The 19,925-nt window shown below is 41.2% G+C and overlaps 1 protein-coding gene across 2 annotated transcripts in view; it reads left to right on the top strand.

The window, feature by feature from the left end:
* The window catches only part of atp2a3 (ATPase sarcoplasmic/endoplasmic reticulum Ca2+ transporting 3), a 51,646-nt gene that overhangs the window by 13,122 nt on the left and 18,599 nt on the right, over window positions 1-19,925 (top strand). For both annotated transcript variants that reach the window (XM_007557939.2, XM_007557940.2), the window contains exons 2-8: window positions 4,301-4,318; window positions 4,596-4,678; window positions 9,947-10,051; window positions 10,971-11,109; window positions 17,398-17,478; window positions 17,790-17,875; window positions 18,061-18,525. In XM_007557939.2, the coding sequence (XP_007558001.1) occupies window positions 4,301-4,318; window positions 4,596-4,678; window positions 9,947-10,051; window positions 10,971-11,109; window positions 17,398-17,478; window positions 17,790-17,875; window positions 18,061-18,525 (977 nt within the window). The remainder of the gene's footprint in view (window positions 1-4,300; window positions 4,319-4,595; window positions 4,679-9,946; window positions 10,052-10,970; window positions 11,110-17,397; window positions 17,479-17,789; window positions 17,876-18,060; window positions 18,526-19,925) is intronic.

Here is a 19,925-nt window from a genome sequence, read left to right as displayed (position 1 = left end):
TTTTGGCTTATTGATGCATTTCTGGCCTAAAAGAATTAATAATATTAATTTGAATTTTGAAAACTACTTTGTGACCATCGAAAGGCTCTTGAGCGTTAAACTCTTTATCCAGCTTAATGTTCGCCACATGCTTGTTGTGATGGACAGTTTCCTGTCTTTTTTTTTTTTCCTTTCCCCCGTACTCTCTGGACGATGAAACGGTCTCCCTGTTGCTGTTGTTGGCAACTGTCTCCAGGAAGTGTCTCCCCTCTGCTTGGCGCTGCTCGATTTTTCTGCTGCGCGTAAACAGCCTCTTTTTATTCATTGTCTGGGCTGCGAGGGAGGAGGAGGAGGAGGCGGCGCAGCGGGGACATGGAGAGCGCGAGGGAGAGAGGTGAAGTCAGTATTCAGGAATGCGCCTTGGCAAGCCTCGGGTCGACGCAGCCCTGATGACTGGGAGGGAATCCTTGGCAGAGGGAAGCCGGGGAACCCCGTCCCGACACCTCCAGCCCTTCCCCTCTCCCTAACCTCCCTCCTGCCCACTTTTTTCTTTTTTTTTAAACCCTCATCTGTCTCGTCCTTTGACCCATCCCATCTCTGTCTGGAGCCAAGCTGGCTGCCATCAATAAATTACACAACCAGGCAGGAGCAGAAATGGGGAACATTCTCATGTCAGACTGGTGGAGCGTAGAAAACAGCAGAAGCCGCTTCTCCCACTTCTGCTGGCATGCCGCAGTCCAACGTCCCCTGTGAGTTCAGCCGTGTCCAATCTGAACTCTGAAAACCCTCCAGACAGCAGGTTTGAAAAGCTATCCACAGTGAGTCATCGGCTCTTATTACACAGGCTGAGGAGGGTCTCTTGTTGGAGGGGAGAGAGAGAGATGTGGGTTGTTTTCAGAAAAGACAACGCAGTGCTAATAATTCAGCAGATCATTTGCAGTAAAGCCCGGAGACATTCTCGTGTCATTGTGTCGAGCCTTAATGCATATTTGATGCTTTTTTGCGCCGCTTGTTGTTTTTTTCTGTGCCGAGTTGTTTGGGTTGCATCAAACCGCTCAGTTTTGCTACAGGCTAAACTGAGAACAATACTCTTCCTACCCTCCTTCTAACAAGAAAGATAAATTCAGCAGTTTGGAAGCGATGCAGTTCATTAAAAAACATGTCATAGTGCAGGAACAAAAAGAAAAGGCCTTCCATTTTCTCGGTTTTCTCTTTTAAAGCAAATAGCGTAGAACAAGGAGCTGTTTTTTTTTATCAGGCTAACTTGTTGCTACAGCAGCCCATATTCTCCTAGACTCTAGGGGGCAGTGTAAGGGGCAAATGTTAGTAGGAATATGGTGCATCTGTGACTGTGGTGGAGGTATTATTGTCTTTATGGGTGGGATCATTAAGGTGGATGTCTCTGTGAACTCTTGCTTATCGGACATGTTTTTATGTACAGAACCGTCCGTGTTTTAAAATGTCAGAGGTGTGCGTTGTGGAGATGAGGTCGTTTGACTATATAGCACCGAACGGATGCGATTAGCGTAAATCAAGCTTTCACCGGGTATGAGCTGGTTCTCATTAAAGTTTACAAAGTTTGTTAAACATTCTTGTTTTAGTTTATTGGTGAGATGGACTCATAGGTGGCTCTGACCCTCCCCCACATGTTGCTACAGAAGGATACTAGACTTTTTCTCTCACTTAGACGAAAGAGAAATTCTGTTTCTGCTCTGCTGCAGCCTAAACCTTTTGGTTTTATTACCCACCAGTGACGGTAAGATAAAGGTGACACTGTTTTTAAAGGTGGAATTTGTCTACAAGGATCATTGCTGTTTTGTAGGCTACATGAGCAGGTAACCCAGCTAATTGACAAGATTATATTGGCGTGACTCACAGATCAGCTTTAGTGTAGTGTTTTAGTATTGTTGCTAAAGTGGATCATAATCAAAATGACAGATTAAAGGTTAACCTGTCATTGTAGCCGTATTAAGAATAATTATTAGAGATTAACATGCTGACTGGCCAGATATTGAAAACGTTTTGGTCTAGAAAGGCATCAACCTATGTCATGTCATAATTTCTCAATTTTCAAATTGTTTTCGATTTAATAATGTCTACTCTATCAAAGAACCAGAAGCACATGTTTTCTGATTTTCATGCTATTCAATCTCTACAGCTGTGATCCTTTGTTTTCCTCTTGATCACCAAGAAAACCCATTTATCTAAAACGCTTCCCTAAAGACTCCCCTCTGCCGCAGTGTGATTAGTCGCCATGTTTGTTTTTAGCTGTGTGGGCTCACATCACGGGCTTTCCTCTTTTCCGAGCCCCGCTCCGTTACAGGGTCACGTTTGTTACTCGTGCGGCTCGCTGCGGTCACAACACGAGGTTTCCACAGGAGAGATTACCGCCGTCATTTAATGTTCCAGCCCAGCGCCTTCTACACCCGCTTTCCCACCGATCGACGCCGTTCATTTCAGCTTGTGCTTCCTTCGACTCTGGCACGCGCCATGTGGCCGGAGCCTCTCTTCCCCAGGCAGATGTAACGGAGGCTGGCCGTTACGTGGGACTTTGCTCAGTCATAACTTTGCGTTGCGACAAACGCGGTGACTAATCACGCCTCGGACCCGCTGGCTGCGGTGACACCGATCGGCAGCACTCGTCATTTGGAGCGTTTTTGAAGCATGACTGATGTGCCGTCTCCTCACACCAGTGACTCATGCGGGTGGTGGGCGAGGAGTTCTGGTTAGCAAGTGGGATGCTCAACTTGTCTCGAGTAAAAATAAGCCGTCAGTTGTTTTCTGTCCAAACACGAGGAGGTGTTTGTTGTGCAGCGTCGGTGTCTGTTTTTAACATTTCAAGAGAGACTATCCACACTTTAGGTTGTTGTAGGTTTTTTTTTTTTTTTTAATTGCTTGTGCACCAATCAGTTGATTAGCCTTTTATTTTCCTATTTGTAGGATGGAAACGGTACTGAAGGTTCTAGTAGTACAAGTAAAACTTCACTGGATTTACGCAAAAATTGTGAATAAATACTTTATGACAACATAAATTTGCCTGCATCTAGATTTTTTCTACTGCAAATCTAAAGTAATAAAAGAAAATGCATTGTGGGAAAGTGAAATGCCTACATGCTGTGTTACATGCCAGCGAATTCAGGAGTTTGGCTGTACCTGCAAGAGCTCAAATAAAAATGCTAGCCTCTATGGCAGCCCTCAGGCAGTTTCCACTGTGTGTATTATTACAAACAGATAAATTTGGTGATTGAACCCTTGAAATGGTAATCATGAGCATTTTAGAGGGAATCTCTAGTATTTCCAGATTTCCTTTAGTTCATGTACCAAAACTGTCTCAATATTTTGACACGGAAAATTTATAGGTTTTGAAGAAGTGTGGTAGTTTTCTTTCAGTCAGATAATTGACTGAAAGCAGACTACTTTGGCGCTTTTACTTTACACTCTGTGTTGGAGGTGAAAACTGAATTTAGTCCACCAATTTCTCTGGCAGGTTTTAAACTGTGTGGACGTTAAAATGTTTTTATACCTTAAAATCAACAACTGACTTGAATCTGTTAAGGATTTCTGTCTAGGATGTAAAGTAGATCTGATGTTTAGTTTGAAGTTTGGTCTCTAGTTTCTGTTATTTTTAGATGCTAAAATTGACTATTAGAATAGGTTTTTTTTATCTTGTCTTTTTTTTATTTCTTTCTCATGACTCTTCCTCACCCTCTATAGATATAGGTATGTATATACATATAGATATATAGAGGCGTTTTTCATTCTCAAAGCAAAATTTTTGATGCGATTGAATCAGAATCTGACAAGTTAAGACGTATGCTTTGATCCTGAAATTCCCTCATTTTTGGTTGGCTTTTAAAGTACAACTTCTACTAAGCGCCTGCCTCACATTTTATTCGTTTGACGGCTGCTCATGTTTATGCTTAGCTGCTGCTTTTGCAAACAAATTCAGATTCATTAAAGCTCTTCGCCAAGAACATCAGACTCAACGAAAAAGGAAAAATCGACCCAGGAGATCAGTGCAACTCCGATTATTCATCGCGGTTTCAGTTTTAAAATTCCTTCAGAGAAGTTCGGTAGTTTGCTTTTGGGTTCGAATCCTCGGCAAACATCAAGCGGCCGTGCCGCCTCAGCTCGTGCTGTGGCGCATTTAATCGGAGCCAAGCAGTCCTGCAGAGCGATTTGTATGCTCGTGTGCATCTCAATGTCACACTGAAGTAATCAAATGCATTAACTACTCTTTGTCTCTCTCTCCCTCCGCCGCCGTCTCCTGCTTGGCCGTTTTTTCCCCTCCTCCTCGACCGATGGTGTGCGACGTCCACAGAGCTCCCAGCCGAAGAAGGTAAATATTGATTCTTCTAATGAGCTGCCACCCTCCTCCCTTTACTACCTGATTGAGTGTCCTGTGTATGGATCTTTTGTTTTATATGGACCTGCTGGTAAACTTTAGGGTTGCACCCTGCAGGAGTGCAACCCTAAAGTCAGCACACAATACTACTCCTTTGCAAACAGCCTGGCTTTTCCAGCTGCTCATCATTATCATCATCATCAGAATGTCAACACGTCGCCACGCCTTGTGTCTTGATCCCAATGTGATGAGTGTGACGTGTCGTTTTCAGGGAAATCCTTGTGGGAGTTGGTGGTGGAGCAGTTTGAGGACCTCCTGGTCAGGATCCTGCTGCTAGCTGCCTGCGTGTCCTTTGTGAGTACCAGCTAATTAAAACGCCGCCGGCACTCTCCTCATTTCTGCTCCGTCTTCATTGTAAATGTAAACCCAGTGGGACTTGAGACCCTAATTGGACAATGGACAGGAAATTGCTGCCTTAAAGACTGCCCGATTAGCCACTTTATTCTCCTCTTGGGGCTCACAGAAACGGTGAAAAGGTTTTACCCCTTCACACATATCTACAGTTTTTTCAATTTTTACATTATTCTGTTTGGAAATATAATTTACCTCCATCTAAAATCATGTTTTACTTCAAAATAACCATTTTTTTATGATTCAGTTGCCAAACAAACCCAAGCCTTGCTTTGCAATCCAACCTGCAGAGTCAAGAAATCACTTGATGGATAGAACCTGCCTGACAGCATGAAGTAAACTAAACAAGAGTACGATGTTTGAAATATAGTTTTTTTAAACAGAAAAAATTAACCACAAAACGGCAAGAAATCTTTACCATCTGCTTTTACTACTTTGTCTTTCAAACTGTGACTTTTATTGATACATATTCTATCAGATCACCCTTGTTTATTGGTTATAGTTTTAGAGCTGACTTGTCTGGTAAAGGATTCCCACGCATTCTCGAATAACCTGGTCTTTCCTTTCCGCACACGAGCCACCTTCTTTAAAAGGGGAAAACATGTTTGCATGTTTTTTTTCCCCCCCAAAAAAACACAATAGTTATTTTAGCTTCTAAGAACCAAGAATCTGTAAGCGCACTGTCAGTCTTTGTTTACTTCTGCTGTTTGGATTTTGTTTAGGATGGAAAAAATACCAGGATTCATCGACTTTGACAGTGATATTATTTGCTTAACTGTCTGTGCCATTTTTTTTTTGTCTCACAACATTCCTTCATATCATGAATTAAAATCACTTTTCCTCCTCAAATTTTGTAAATCCAGCTCTGGAAAGAAAACGAAGAGCCCACTGGACTGAACCCCATTGAAAACCTCCTGGTTTTTCCACTAAATGTTGATTTCTGAACTCTTCCTGAGTTAAAACATTAGTTTTGTTGTTTCTAAATGAACATGAACTTGTTTCCTTTGCATTATTTGAGATCTGAAATCACTGACCATTTCTAAGTTTCTGCAAGTAAATATTACATTTTACCTTGGAATTTCAGAGACATGTTGTCAGTCATTCATTTTACTCAAACATATCCATGTAATGAGCAAAATCAGAGAAACTGATCCTTTTAAGTGGTCTGTTAATTTTTTCCAGAGCTGTATATCTGAAATGTTATAGTTGTACCTGTTCAGTTTAACCTGTAACATATGTTCTCAATGGTATCAATGTGGCACACATAAAAACCTTTGTATGATTTCTTTTCCCTTAATAGATGAAATCATTATCAAAAACAGCATTTTGCATCTGCTTATGCTTTTTTTTAATTCTAAAATGTGCTTAATCTGTTAAAATGTGACCAAAAAAAAAGAAGATTCAAAGGTGGCAAATGATTTTCCCTGCGCCGTATGAAGCGAACCCCTTCGATGTGGAAACGTGAAGTCTTTCCGTGTGAGCCCTTCTGAGCCCGTCTGGCGTGATTTCTGTGCAGGGAACAAGTCCGGTGCGTCTGCCAAAACTGGAAACAAAACAATGAATCAAAACTCTGTGTGTTGTGGAGCCTCAAACTGTGGCCCTGACTACAGCCTGAGGGAGGAGAAGGTCACAGAGGGGTGGAGGGAGGGAATCCTGCCTGTTTAATGACTTTTTTCCATCTGTTGCAGCACTTCCCCGCTGTCTTGGGATGAAAATTGCTATTGCTATTTCTGGGACGTTGGAAAATCGCTCTGAAAACGCTCATAACGGAAGATAACTCTTGTCACCACGTGGACTTGAGCTTTTATTATCTGCGTTCGTAGAGAAACGCCGTAGCTGACAGGCTGCGCGGTTCTGGGTCACTGTGGTTTCGGTGGAGTAAGGCTTTAGTTGCAACACAGAAACAAAACTCATAAAAATTACGTTGCCATTGGTCAGCTTCTTAAAGAGTTCTTGTTTTGGTGCTCTGCTTTTGATTGATGAGATATTTATGGTTCTTTCATGCGTCTATTTGCTCAGCGTTTTGTATGTTTCCACTGGGGTCAGGGAGTGGCAAAAGCGGAGTGGAGTTGAGTCAAAGTTAAACCCTAAACCTGGACTCATTTGGTTGCGATTTTGAATAAATTCAAATAGGGATCACGAGATTTTCCAGCCTCCTTTGCATTGCAGGGCAGTGAAGATCATTAAAGTAAAATGCATCTGGTCAGGTCGCCTAAATACTTGTGCAAATCATCAGGAAAAAAAAATTACAATTTTACTTATAAGGATCTCATTTTGCTTATATCCATAAATGTTCTTTTTATTTTTTATTTTTGGTCGCAGTGATGCACCGATCAGACTTTTACCGGCCGATATCGATATTCCGTGTTTCTCTGAAGTCTGACCTGCTGATTCTGACACATCCTGATATCAACGTATAAAAAAAAGAAAAACACGCGGGGGAAAAAGAGGGTTCTTTCACAGAGGTAGTCATTTTAAAATCTAAGAGGAAGTGACAAAATAAATGACTATTAAGCTTATAATCCCAACCCTGCAGGAAAAAAAACTTTTTTTGTTTTTTCAGGATTTGACCTGCTGATCACAGATCAGAGCCAAATAAGGGAAAAACTTTCAGATTCATATCTCTGGCTGACTGATTGGTGCATCTCCCGTGTGTTGTTTGCAGTTTTTATTTGACTAAGCCGCTAAAGTAAGCCACAACCCCATAAGAGGTTTTGCAGGAAGGAACCACACAGCAACCCACCCTAACCACCGGACACAATAAAAACTGGAACACCGTCTCATGATGTGGGGTCGGGTTAATGTTAAAAGTCTCGTCTAATACAGGAAGAGGCCTACAGTGTACAGCACACTATTCTAACAAAGCTGAGTTAGTTTTTATTATATGTTATTTGTTTATTTATTATTAAATATGAGTTCTGGTTAAGGTCAAAGTAATGAGCAAATCCATTTTATTGAATTTGCTTGCATGCAAAAGAAAAGACACTTTATGCCTCCCCAGGCTTCCCCCAGAAAACTCGCTAAGCCCAGTGATTGGTTGCTAAGCAGTCGTTCATCCAGCAGCCTGTTGTGTTTTTGAGTTAAAATAATGTTTAAAGTTGACAGGAAATTTGAAAACATCACTAGATGACATTGTGTGTCACTGAAAGATTTGAACACCAACTATAAAGTGTTAAAAAAAATGCAAACATTTTAAAAAGACGTAAATAAATGAGCAATGCTAAGCCTGGTGGAGCACAAGTAAAGCCTGGTGGCCCGCCAGGCTTATAATGCGCTGCCCTGGCCTACAGTTGTTCGTTTGTGACCAAATTAAGCTTTAGTGTGATGTTGAGAGCTGAAAGGACAGAGTTAGTTTTGGGAATCAAACCCAAGTGAAGAATCGGAACACAATCAAATTCCAGGCCGGCTTCCCTCAGTAAATGTCAAGACCGCAAAATCAGCCCCACTTCTCTCTTTGTTTGAACTCTTTAACACCGAGATGAAAGCACTTAGGTATTCAAGGCGGCCTCTGAATGTATGATGATTGTCCCTGGCGCCGTTTGAGCCTCTCTCAGCGCGAGGGCTGCCGTCATTGCCCTCCAATCTCGGCTCGGTCAGAAGAGAGACTTGGCGACCCGAATGAGGGGGAAAGATGAGCAATCGACCAAGCGCAGGCTGCCGTGACGCCGGCGCGCGCCGCTGCTCAATAGCTCAATACTCCGCAGAGAATATATTCTGCCGTCACTTGATGGGCCCCATCGGGACCGCTGTAGCATAGATCCACTTTTATTACTGTATTGCTTTTGTGGTCCAGCCGTTCAGGCTGTGAAATAAGTCAATAATGGAAGCTTATTTGAGTTTTAAAATCACACATTTGTAGAAACAAACAAACAAAAAAAGAGCTCAAGAGAAAATAGAACTTCTTTTCACCAGGCACTCAGAAGTGCAATGCCGACTGAATGTCAATGATGGCGTCTCTGCATTTGCACAAAACCAAGCCAAAATAAAGAAACGGTGTTCGTGCAAACCAAGTCATGCCTGACTGCTTCCATAAGCGAGGAGCTGAAAAAAAAAAAAAAAGGTGCTGCTAATCAAATGCACTGCTCAGCTTGATTCCCAGTTGGCATGACAACCTCTGGGCGTGATAACATTCTGGGATAAGTAAAACAGAAATTTGAAACAACAATGTCTGACACGATTTAGTTGCTTTAAAAATTAAACAAAAAATGCAATAACTGCAATAATCCAGCTGCTGCTAAAATAATCCAACACAATAATTATTGACAATATGTTTTCTACAAGCATGAAATGTATTATTTTTGATTCTTGTCACATACTTTCCACACCATGACTGCCTGTGCTTTTCAAAATCGGAAGTATATTCAGGCGACTTTGTCTTACGAGCGAGCGAAAATGTAGACTTCTTTCAGCCAGCTGGCAGGCAGTGTGCAGCAGCAGGTGGGAAAGGGGGGCAAAAAAAATGCAAGCTGCTCTGGAACTATATGTTTTGTGGTTATTCTTAAAACTGTAAAGTTGAAATGGGGGTGGGGGGTATTCTTCTCATTGTGCCCGTTGTTTTTTTGGGCAAAATCTACCAATGTGGCGTCTAGAAGGGGATCTATTAAGCCTGTTCAGATGTCTACATGTTTAGTTTTGCATTTAGGAAAATTAAAATGTTTTTAAGAGCTTTTTTCTTGCTGTGCTTTTTAATTTTCTTTTAATTAAAAATAATATTTTTTTTATTCTATGACCTAAAAAGTATAGGTCATAGACTATACTATTTTGTATTTCTTTCCTTTCCGTTTCTGGCTACAAAAAAGGAAAACTGAGACTTTGTTGCTTAAAGGAAGTTACTATAAATTGTAATAGTTTTATGAAAGGTAACCTAACAAAAGAGTAAAACATTGGGATAGCCAGATAACAGTAAGCTGCTGTTTTAATAAAAGAAACTAGAAGTCAGCTGGTAGATTAGCTAGGCTAGCTAAATGTATGCTAACAGACATGTTTGATATAAGCTAACTAAATCAAGCTTTAAGTAGAAACGTAAATGTTAGCTGTCAGGGGTTTTGGCATTTGTCTGAACGGACTGTGGTTTGGTTATTATTGCATATTAATTTGAGCTTCTTTTTCCAGATTCCTCCTTGAACGACTTGTTTTGTTCTGCCAGCGTCTGGGGAAAATGTGACCCGAGAGTGAAAAGTGTTTGCTGACTTATGCTGTATGTTCTCCTAGGTGTTGGCTTTGTTTGAAGAGGGAGAGGAAACCACCACCGCCTTTGTAGAGCCTCTTGTTATTCTGCTTATCCTCATTGCCAACGCTGTTATTGGAGTATGGCAGGTGAGAACTGTTTTTCATGCGGTCTCTGTTTAACATTGCATGTGAAAAAGCCAGAAATTTGCAGAATAATGCTGGAACAATGTCCTGACCCTGTCCTGTTATATCTAATTATACTGGAATGTACAGATCCATATATTTGTTGTGTTAAAACTGAAACATAATGTTTGTTTTCCAATAACCACAAGAAGGGACGAGCAGGGAGATTGTGATTGACAGCGCTAAGACCCGCCCCCTGGCTCTGATTGGTTGTTTCTAGTTGGTGCTGGGAGCAAACAGAGGAGCAAGCATGGTGGTGGAGGGGTGATGATTAGGGAACCTTTCAAACCTTGACTTTTTTCATCTTCAGCAGATATATTAAATATATAATGGTTTCGTACACTGGCGTTTAGGTTTTGATTATTTCAGAACTTTAAGATATTTTTATTACGTCCTGAAGCGTAGACTTCATAGAGAGTTCACTTTGTTTTTCTCACAACCATTCACATATTCACATACCTAAGTAGTTATAACCGTTACGAACCTGTGCATCCCAGTTAATTACAGGTTGGGATTTGTCTCGTTAGCCCATTACGATGTGACATGTCTGTCAGGTTAGGACATGATCATGTAAGATGTCACCCCGCTTCATTTTCACTGAAGAGAAAGAAGAAGGCCTTTATATTCAAGATCCCTAGTAAAAGTAAAGTAAAATATTCTTATTCATGCTTAATCTTAAAGAAAAAGCTGAGAAATTCATAGAATTTTCATTATGAAGGCAAATATTTTTTTTGGCCGTAGCACAATTTTACAAAACGACCTTTAAATGAACGCATCTAGCGCGAAAATCAGTTTGAAGACGAAAATGCTAAATTCCTCCTGATGCATATTTTTGCTCTTTTTTAAAAAAAAAAAGTCTTATTTTTCGCCGTTCGCTGTGCAGGAGCGGAACGCAGAGAGCGCCATCGAGGCTCTGAAGGAGTACGAGCCGGAGATGGGGAAGGTGTACCGCATGGATCGCAAGGCCGTCCAGAGGATCAAAGCCAGAGACATCGTCCCCGGAGACATCGTGGAGGTGGCAGGTTAGCCGAGGATGAATTATCCCCGTCACTGCTTCAGATGAATTTACGCTTTGCCACACACACACACACACACACACTCAAACGCCGCCGTCACCTGGCCGCCTGCGTGGCCCCATTACTACTGACACACACAGAAAACACTCTTTACTTTTTATTCTTCAGCCTGGAAAGGCTGTTGGAATATCTCAGACTGGATTATATAACTTTTCTGTAACTGTGCAGGTCTTGCGTTCGGCTGTTTCTGTTTGTGTGGAAGTTTGCTGCGGTCTCTGCTCTTATTTAAGACCCGGTTTAAGTTTCCACCGCTCTCTCTCGGTCTCTTTTGCTTTCCATGCGCTCAGTCTCACCACCTGGACGCTGCTTGATTGTTAACTCCTCACTCACACTCCGCCCCCCTCTCCTCCAACACACACACACGTTACAATTCCCCTGCTGTAAAGTCGTGGATGTGTGGGCAGTCTGCGCTAAAAATAGCCTCGTTTGTCACTTGGGAGCTCCACCGACATCTGTGTATTCCTGGCACACACGCCTCCGAGGAGATCACACCAGCAACAACACGGCTGGTTTTTTGGGGGGGACTGTAGTAATCCTGGGCTCTCCCTGGCTGGGGATTTGTTTCAGGTGGTTGGGATGATTTATGGGAAGAGACGTGAGTGTGTGTGTGAGAGACGGAGAGAGGGAGAGAGAGAGATCAGGGTGTTCATTCATAATTGCAACACAGAGAGGCAGGGAGAAGGAATATAGCTGCTGCCATGGTTTCAACACCAAGGTTCAAAAAGTGAACATCAAAAAAGAAAAAAATCATCAACTAGCTCCTGGAGAAGCCCTGACTGGCGCTGTTAGTTTTCAGGAATGAATAAATCTCTTTTTAATTCCCTGGTTAGTACACATTGAACTTGTGTTACTCCGATTTTTTTTTTTCTCACGACAACGCTTACTTGGAATTTGGGCTTGTTGCAGCCAGCGTCCTCGATCGCACATGAATGTGTACTCAGTCGTACGAGGACAAGCCTTCACAGGTAGAGCTTCACCAGGCTCAGCCCCTGCCTTGCCTCTCACTACCAGGGCTGTCACCAGCACTTCTCTGGTGGGTCCGTCTCTACGGCACCAAGGTTTAAGACGTGTTGTGGGGTTTTAGTTGATTTTTGAAGGGGAGTTGTGTGTTACTGCTGGTGATCAGCAGCTAAAGCCTCGATTCGACTTCGTTAATGGACAGGAGGACAAATATTTATTTTTGGGATTATTCTCAACTGATTCGGTGTCTAATTGAAAAAGTTCTTGACGCTGAACTTTATCTCTGATTAGCAGAACTCTGGAGAGTTTGGAGGTTAAGTGGAGTTATTCTCACTGCTCTTACCTGTAGTAGAAAGACGAAAATAAATAATACCTAAAATGGACCCAGATCAACGTTTTCATGCTCAACTAAATATTCTTAGGGGACCAAATTCAGATATTACTTGTTTTGGATTTTCTTTTTCTGCTGCTTGGTGCAGTATTTCGATTTACTGGTTGTGATTTGTTGTTACTGGAAGAGAAAGACCCATGTGTGATTGGCTGGTGGTGTGATTCAATTTTCAGACACCTTATCAAGCATTTGCTAATACTGTTACTGGTATATAAAATAAATCTCTTAGCCTGGAGAAGAGGCAGTTAAAGCCTGGTGACCTGCCAGACTTATAACACACTAGAGGAAACCCTGCCTGAGATAGATAAGATATATAACAACATTCAAGATATTTCTTCCATCCTTTCATTCACAGGCAGTCCAGGGTTTCTCTCAGAAAACTTGTTAACCTGGTGGCTGGGTGCTAGTCATTTATTCTGCTGTGTTTGGAAGTTAAGAAATGTTTAAAGTCAACAGGAAATTTGAAAATTTCGCTTGATAATTATGCGTTCTTGGAAGATTAATGCCTGAACACCGAAACTAAAGTCTTAAAAATCCAAACATTTAAAAAAACTGAAACAAATAAGGAATGCTTAGCCTGGTGGGGGCCCACATAAAGCCTGGTGGCCCGCCAGGCTTACAATACACTGTGGGAAACCCTGCAGTCATTAATTATCTATGGTAGGGAACAAAGGCGAGGTCGTGTGAAAAAATGGAGAAAAATGACAGAAAAAATTTAATTTCAAGCTGTTATGTAGTGGTGCAGTTAGTGCAGCGAGCAAACAAAAGTCTCACTGTGTTTTTGCTGCAGAATGCAGATGCTTAGATTTACTCTGAAATGTCTAAACTTGAATGCTAAAGATGATAAAAGCACAACTTTTCTGCACCACAGGCAGCTTTTATGAACCAAAATACAATAACCCAAAATTTATTAGCATGAAAGTCCTCCTTTTTTTTTTTTTTAACATCTCTCACTGAAAGTTTTTATTGGAGGTGGCATTGGCAGCACTCCATCGAGAAAGCTTGCTGAAGATCTGTAGTAATGATATTGCGCACCTGTCTGCAGAGTTGTGAAATGCACACAGTCATGCGGTTCCAACCCACTGACATAATGCTGTTGCTTAGCAGTTTTAAACAGGGGTAAACATCTGAGTTCCATCCTGCAAGGCAATCTTCAATAAAACATCCGTCGGGGATCTGCGGCGCTCTGAATCCTGTTAGGATAAGGTGACAGAGTAAACACATCATTGTCCTCCACTCTGCTGATTTTTTCCCGCCTTGTCCTGTGCTACAGATTAGTCGGCGGTTGTTCCACAGGAACCCGATGTGGGGGGGGAGAATTGTGGTGGTGGTTCAGAATAAACTGCATGGAGGCTTCGGAAAAGGAGCAAAACGAGTGAGTGCTCCTGAGGAGAGAGGAGAGCATAAATATATTTACTCAAGTTTCCACCAGCGCCGCTGGCAGTGCCAGGCTCGGTTACGACGCGGTTGTGATTTGCGCCTCCGCTGGAACTTTCCTCTCTTGTTTGAATGGCTTCACTGCGGCGGTCTGGTTGTCAAGAGTTACCCGGGAGTTTATATGGAACCCAAAAGAGGGAAACCTACGCGGCGTCTGTCCAAGAAAACAAGTCACGATGACCCCACACGTGAAGCAGGATCCCCACTCCTCTAGGTTTACGCAAGACTGTTAGATTTAGCTCCAAGTTCTGCTGAATGGATGGAAAACAGACTTCAGAGTTTTGTTTTTTTGTTAGGACAGCATCTTGCAATGTTCCAGTTGCCGAATTAAAAACTAGAGTGCAGTAATCCTCTTATCATTTATTCCTTTAGCTAAAGCTTGGCAAAGCTCTATTAGCATAAAATCTCTTCTTGTTGCCTGCGGGAGGCAGAAAGAGAAGGTAGGCGTTTGAACAGCATGTCTTTACTGCCCTCGGCTTGTCCGGCTCCACCGAACCTGCAGCCCCCAGCCATCTCCTACACACACACACACACATTTCCCAAAGCACCTCTCTCACCCTGATTTATCAACAATCTCATAGAAGTCAGAAGTAAAACTGTTAAGGAAAACAAGATAATGTTCTCACAAAACACTCCACCTTCAACTGTGTCCCATCATGACGATAGTTTTTTTTCAGCATCTATACGTGAAACTTGATATATTTCATTTATAAACAAAAAGCTAATTATCGCTCCTACTGCTGGTGAAACTACCACTTATTATCCTCATTAAAAGGTGTAGAGGTCCATGCAGCTCACGACAAACGACCACAATTAATTTTCTCAAGTTTTCACCTCTACAGTCAAATTCAATGAATTAGAATATCAATAAAACATTAATTTCAGCAACACCATCACTGTGAAGCACGTTTTATAGATCAGTGATGTTTTCAAGCTTTTATTTGTCATTTATGATAATTTTTCTGCTTACAGTTGATGAAAGCGTGACATCTAAGGTTAGAATATTACATCAGACCAATAATACGAGGATTGTTGATACAAAAATGTGGATTTAAAAAAAAATATGTTTAATACTTCCATAAATATTTTAAAATTTGACAATTTCCTCATGGGAACATATTCTGATTTATTGAATATGACTAAAGATTTCACTGTTTACACACTGTAATTGAAGATGATCTCAGTCAAGTCTAGAATTTCCCTCCTCTGCTTTCAACAGTCTTTTTCCTTAGCATTATTAGCAGCTAATTAACCGCTAACAATACTAACAGTTAGCTGCTAAATGTTAGTAGTTGGCAGCTAACTAACTACTAGTTTGTTGTCAACAAAAACTAACTAGCTGCTAGCTAATTAACTGCTAACTAGTTAACTAGTTAGCTTTTGTTGGCAACTAAGTAGCAGTTAGCTGCTAACAGTTAGCAGCTAACTGTTAGCAGTTAACTGCCAGCAAAAACTTTACCTTAACAACGTTGCCTTAAAAGTGGACATTTCTAACTGACAAGCTGTCAGCTTGTGTGAAGGCTAGTTTTATATTTCTAAACTCAAGAACAGCTTCCTGTCTTCAGTATAATGTTAAAAAAGTCTTGACTGTCAAAATTAAAGCATTACCCTTCATATCTGTTTGAAATAAAAGTTTATACTTACTTCCTAGAGGAAGTTGTTATGCTAACAGCAAATGGACAAGGCTTTAAGAAACATATTCTACTTGCAGAAGAAATATTTGTTTTTAATTTGTAAAACTATCCAGATCTCACAAACCTGCAGAGGCTCTCACTTATGAAAATGTTTCCATTAAATGTTATTTCTATTAACATTTTTCTTTTTCTTTGATTGGAATCAAGTAGCATCTTTATAAGGAAGGATTAATAGGCAGAAAGTCCAACTTTTCAGCTTATGTCTGACATGCATGAGGAAGTGTTGCATCGGAGGTGCAGGGAGTGAAGGGAGAACAAAAGGGAGGGGAAAACCATCGATTCTTGTGCAACGTGACTCCATCAAGGTTGTATCGAGCTGTTGTTTACCTGTGGCTGGAGGCTGATCCTGGTCTGAACCCATCTGTTTTTCTCACCCAGCGACGTATTTTCTGAACACGGATGTTTAATGTGGTTTGACCAGAAAAGCTGCAGTTCTCCTTCAGGGTTCAGCCCAGTCTTTACCTTATTAAAAGTGCATGTTCTCTTTGCTGTGTTTACACAGGAGCTCAGTGGTTTGTTGTATTAAAATCTAATGAACTGAATTCTAACAGTTTCAGGAAATCCTTGAGAGATTTTTAGGCCGCCTGTGAAAAGACTGAATTCATTTTTCTGCAGTGGCAAACCAAGGTTTTTATTTCCAGGAAATGTTCCACCAGCAGTTTGGAAATTGGTTTTTCCTGTTAAGTTTTTTTTTGTGCACAGTAATAGTATTTGTCACACCAGCTCTGTTATTTGTATTAAAATAAGCAAAACTAAAGGCACTCGACATTGAAATTTATTCAGATTGTAAAAAATTAGAAGTAAAATTCTATCAATCATTCCTGATCTTGAAAATAAATTGAAAGCCCTTTTTGGGATTGATGCTTAAGAAGTATTAATTATAACTTATTATGATTGAGTATTTCAAACTTCAATCTGTTTTATTTATTTATCAGGTAGCCACGTTTCCTGGTAATGATAAATTGTACTCTATTTACAAAATGTGCATTTAAAAAAGTAAATAAAAGACAACCTGAACATTCTCTTTTACAGAGTTTTTCCAGGAAAGTGAGTTTAAAGAACCGGCTATCATTAGAGCTTCGTTGCAATACTTTAGTGTAAAAACACAAAAAAGTGTTGAAACGTAACACAAATTGGACTTTTTATAGTTGTCCATCAACTTTTTGGGGGGTGTTTTTATTTGTCTCTATGTTATTGTAGATGTTAAACTCTAAGTGGGTGCAGAGAACTATCATATGGATTCACAGGTTAATCATAATGAGAATTATTATTGCCAAATGTAACTGTGCTGTAGGCTACACATTGTTCATCTTAAGTCCAGACAATAAGAAACTAAAGGCTCTACAGTCAGGTTCTTTTTACGCCTGGAACCACCTTCCACCCATTTCTACGATTAAAACCACACACACTTGTTGCTTTAAATAAAACTTTGTCTTTGTTTTACAAACAAGTTTTTAGATTTTCAACATCGTCGATTAGATGTCAGCATTATCACAGGATTTATCAGAAAAGTACATTTTCCTTCCCACCAAACACAAATTATAACTTTCCTCCATTTCACAAAAGGGTTTATAATCTTTCCGGACGTGGTTCTGTGAACCGATTTTGAAAAGGGGGGGGAAAAAATTAAATAAGCAAACGGTGAAAGAAAATAAACAACATGATCAAGTTCAGAAAAGACAACAGGACAAGCAAGCTAAAGAAAAACAACAAAAACATGCTTGTATTGATTTTATTTTTCCAATATTTTAGTTGGGGACAAGGTGCCTGCCGACATCAGAGTGACCTCGATAAAGTCCACTACTCTACGAGTGGACCAGTCCATCCTTACAGGTACACCAGTGACACCAGTCACTGCCACATGCAAACGTCCAGTTTAATATTGCGTGGTAATCTGTGTGAAGTGTTGTTTACCTAATGATATGGCACGGTAATGGTGCGTTCACGGGCTGCGAGATATTAGGAAAACGTGCTTTAATGCTGGTGAAGGTTGCTATAACAATATGATTTACAATAAATAAACAATTAAGTAAATAGTCTAGAAGCATTGTGCTGAAATTATCAGCATTGGTTATATATTGTGCATACCTAATGACATCTATGTGGAAATCCATGACAGGATAGTAACGTGTTGTTGTTTTAAGGGGAGTCTGTGTCCGTCATCAAACACTCTGACCCGGTTCCTGACCCCAGAGCTGTGAACCAGGACAAAAAGAACATGCTGTTTTCTGTGAGTAAACCCTCTGCAGTTCCCCGCAGCATGCTCTTTTTTTTATACAAGGATATTGATCGTTTCTTTTTGTTTTTTTGAACAAAGTTCCTGAAACACCCAGGGATACTATGCATTTGTAATTTGCTGCCTGTAATAGAAGTAAATTACTATTTCTCTCCTGCTTGTTCCTCTGCTGTCCTCAGGGCACCAACATCGCCGCAGGACGCGCCATCGGCGTCGTCGTCGCCACCGGCGTCAACACCGAGATCGGTAAAATCCGCAACCAGATGGCGGCCACGGAGCAGGAGAAGACGCCGCTGCAGCAGAAGCTGGACGAGTTCGGCCAGCAGCTGTCGAAGGTCATCTCCCTGATCTGTGTGGCCGTGTGGGTCATCAACATCGGCCACTTTGGAGACCCCGTCCACGGCGGCTCCTGGGTCCGGGGGGCGATTTATTACTTCAAGATCGCCGTTGCCTTGGCCGTGGCCGCCATCCCCGAGGGCCTGCCCGCCGTCATCACCACTTGCCTGGCCCTGGGCACGCGCCGCATGGCCAAGAAGAACGCCATCGTCCGCAGCCTGCCGTCGGTGGAAACCCTGGGCTGCACGTCTGTCATCTGCTCTGACAAGACGGGGACCCTCACCACCAACCAGATGTCCGTCTGCAGAGTAAGTAGTCAGTGGGAAAGTTTACATTGATTCAACATGCAGCTCATGTTAAAATGTATCCTCTTCATATGCTACATCCAACTGCTGTGACAGGGTGTCCGCTCATCCTTAAACGGCCTTAAATTCACGTATCTTGAATTAAGATCTAGAATTAAATTAATAAAATAAAAAAGTAAGTTGAACTTAAATGCGTTAATCGCAGGTCTTAATTTTGTCCTTTCAGGACATTTAACCTCGTATTTGTAGTTTTCTGTGAGGCAAACGTTTGAGTCATGGCATCTTTATTGCGTTCTGGGATTTGTGACAGTTAAGGCTATTGGTATCTAGCTGATAATAGATGTTAACAAGCAAATCCTACTAGTTAGCTAGCTATTTAGCTATTTAGCTAGCAGGATTTGCCAGCTAGCTATTGTAGCTAGCTAAAATAGCTTAGCTAGCTAAAATAAGCTTTCTAGCGTACGGTATTTTAGCTAGCTAAAATAAGCTAGCTTGGCTAGAAAATAAGCTTTCTAGCTTATTTTAGCTAGCTAACAAAGCTTTTTTCTGTTAGCAACCCATGCTAGGCTAGGTGCATTCTGTGCTATGGCTGCAAAGAGCCATATGTCATGTGAGAAGCACAACGCTGCTGCCAAGAGCCACAATTATTACAAGTTTACACTCATTTCTGCTCTTTTTCATTCATGACTTTTGTTTCATTAATTATTCATATTTATTATTTAGTAAATGAAATGGAAAAAAGAGACAATGAAACACACCCCGGAAATATAGCAATTCAGGCAACGCTTGATTGTAAGACAGCAGGATCTCCCAAACTTTCCCCACATTTACAGTTTTTTTTCCTTCGTAAATTTAATTCAAGGTTTCATTAAAAATATCTTTAAATGTCTTAAGTCTGTCCAGCTGAAACATGCGGATACCTTGTATGAAAACAAGAACTTGGTTCACAAGTTTGATATTTATTGTCAATAATCTTCAAGCTACACAGGATAAAAATAATTTATGTTTACCCGAGATGGTAGAGCTTGGCAAGACCCGGTCAGGGTTCTGGTTCGGTCTGTTCTGAGTTGGCTCGCTTGTGTCTGGGTTTGTTTTCCATTTTGTTGATTTGAAGTGAAACATTTTGGAGGTAGACCTCCTTCCTCCCCTTTGTGTAAAACAGCTAGAGCTGACAGTGAAGCAGCCTCAAAGCATGATGGGTAAAAAGCCCTGCTTGGACTCCTCCAAACTCACTTCTCGTCACAGTAAAACCTTGGAGGTATTTGGAGGTATTTGGCCTGCCATATGGAAAGCTGCACATTTCAGTCGGACCTGAAGGTGTTGATCTTGGAGCAGGTACTTCGTTCTCAGTCAGAGCTCTCTCTCTCTCTCTCTCTCTCTCTCTCTCTCTCTCTCTCTCTCTC

The sequence above is a fragment of the Poecilia formosa genome, unplaced genomic scaffold (genome assembly GCF_000485575.1).
Source record: "Poecilia formosa unplaced genomic scaffold, Poecilia_formosa-5.1.2 Scaffold93, whole genome shotgun sequence".
NCBI classification, from domain to species: Eukaryota; Metazoa; Chordata; class Actinopteri; order Cyprinodontiformes; family Poeciliidae; genus Poecilia; species Poecilia formosa.
Note: the sequence above shows the minus strand (reverse complement) of the source record. Positions and strands in the feature narration are given on the sequence as shown.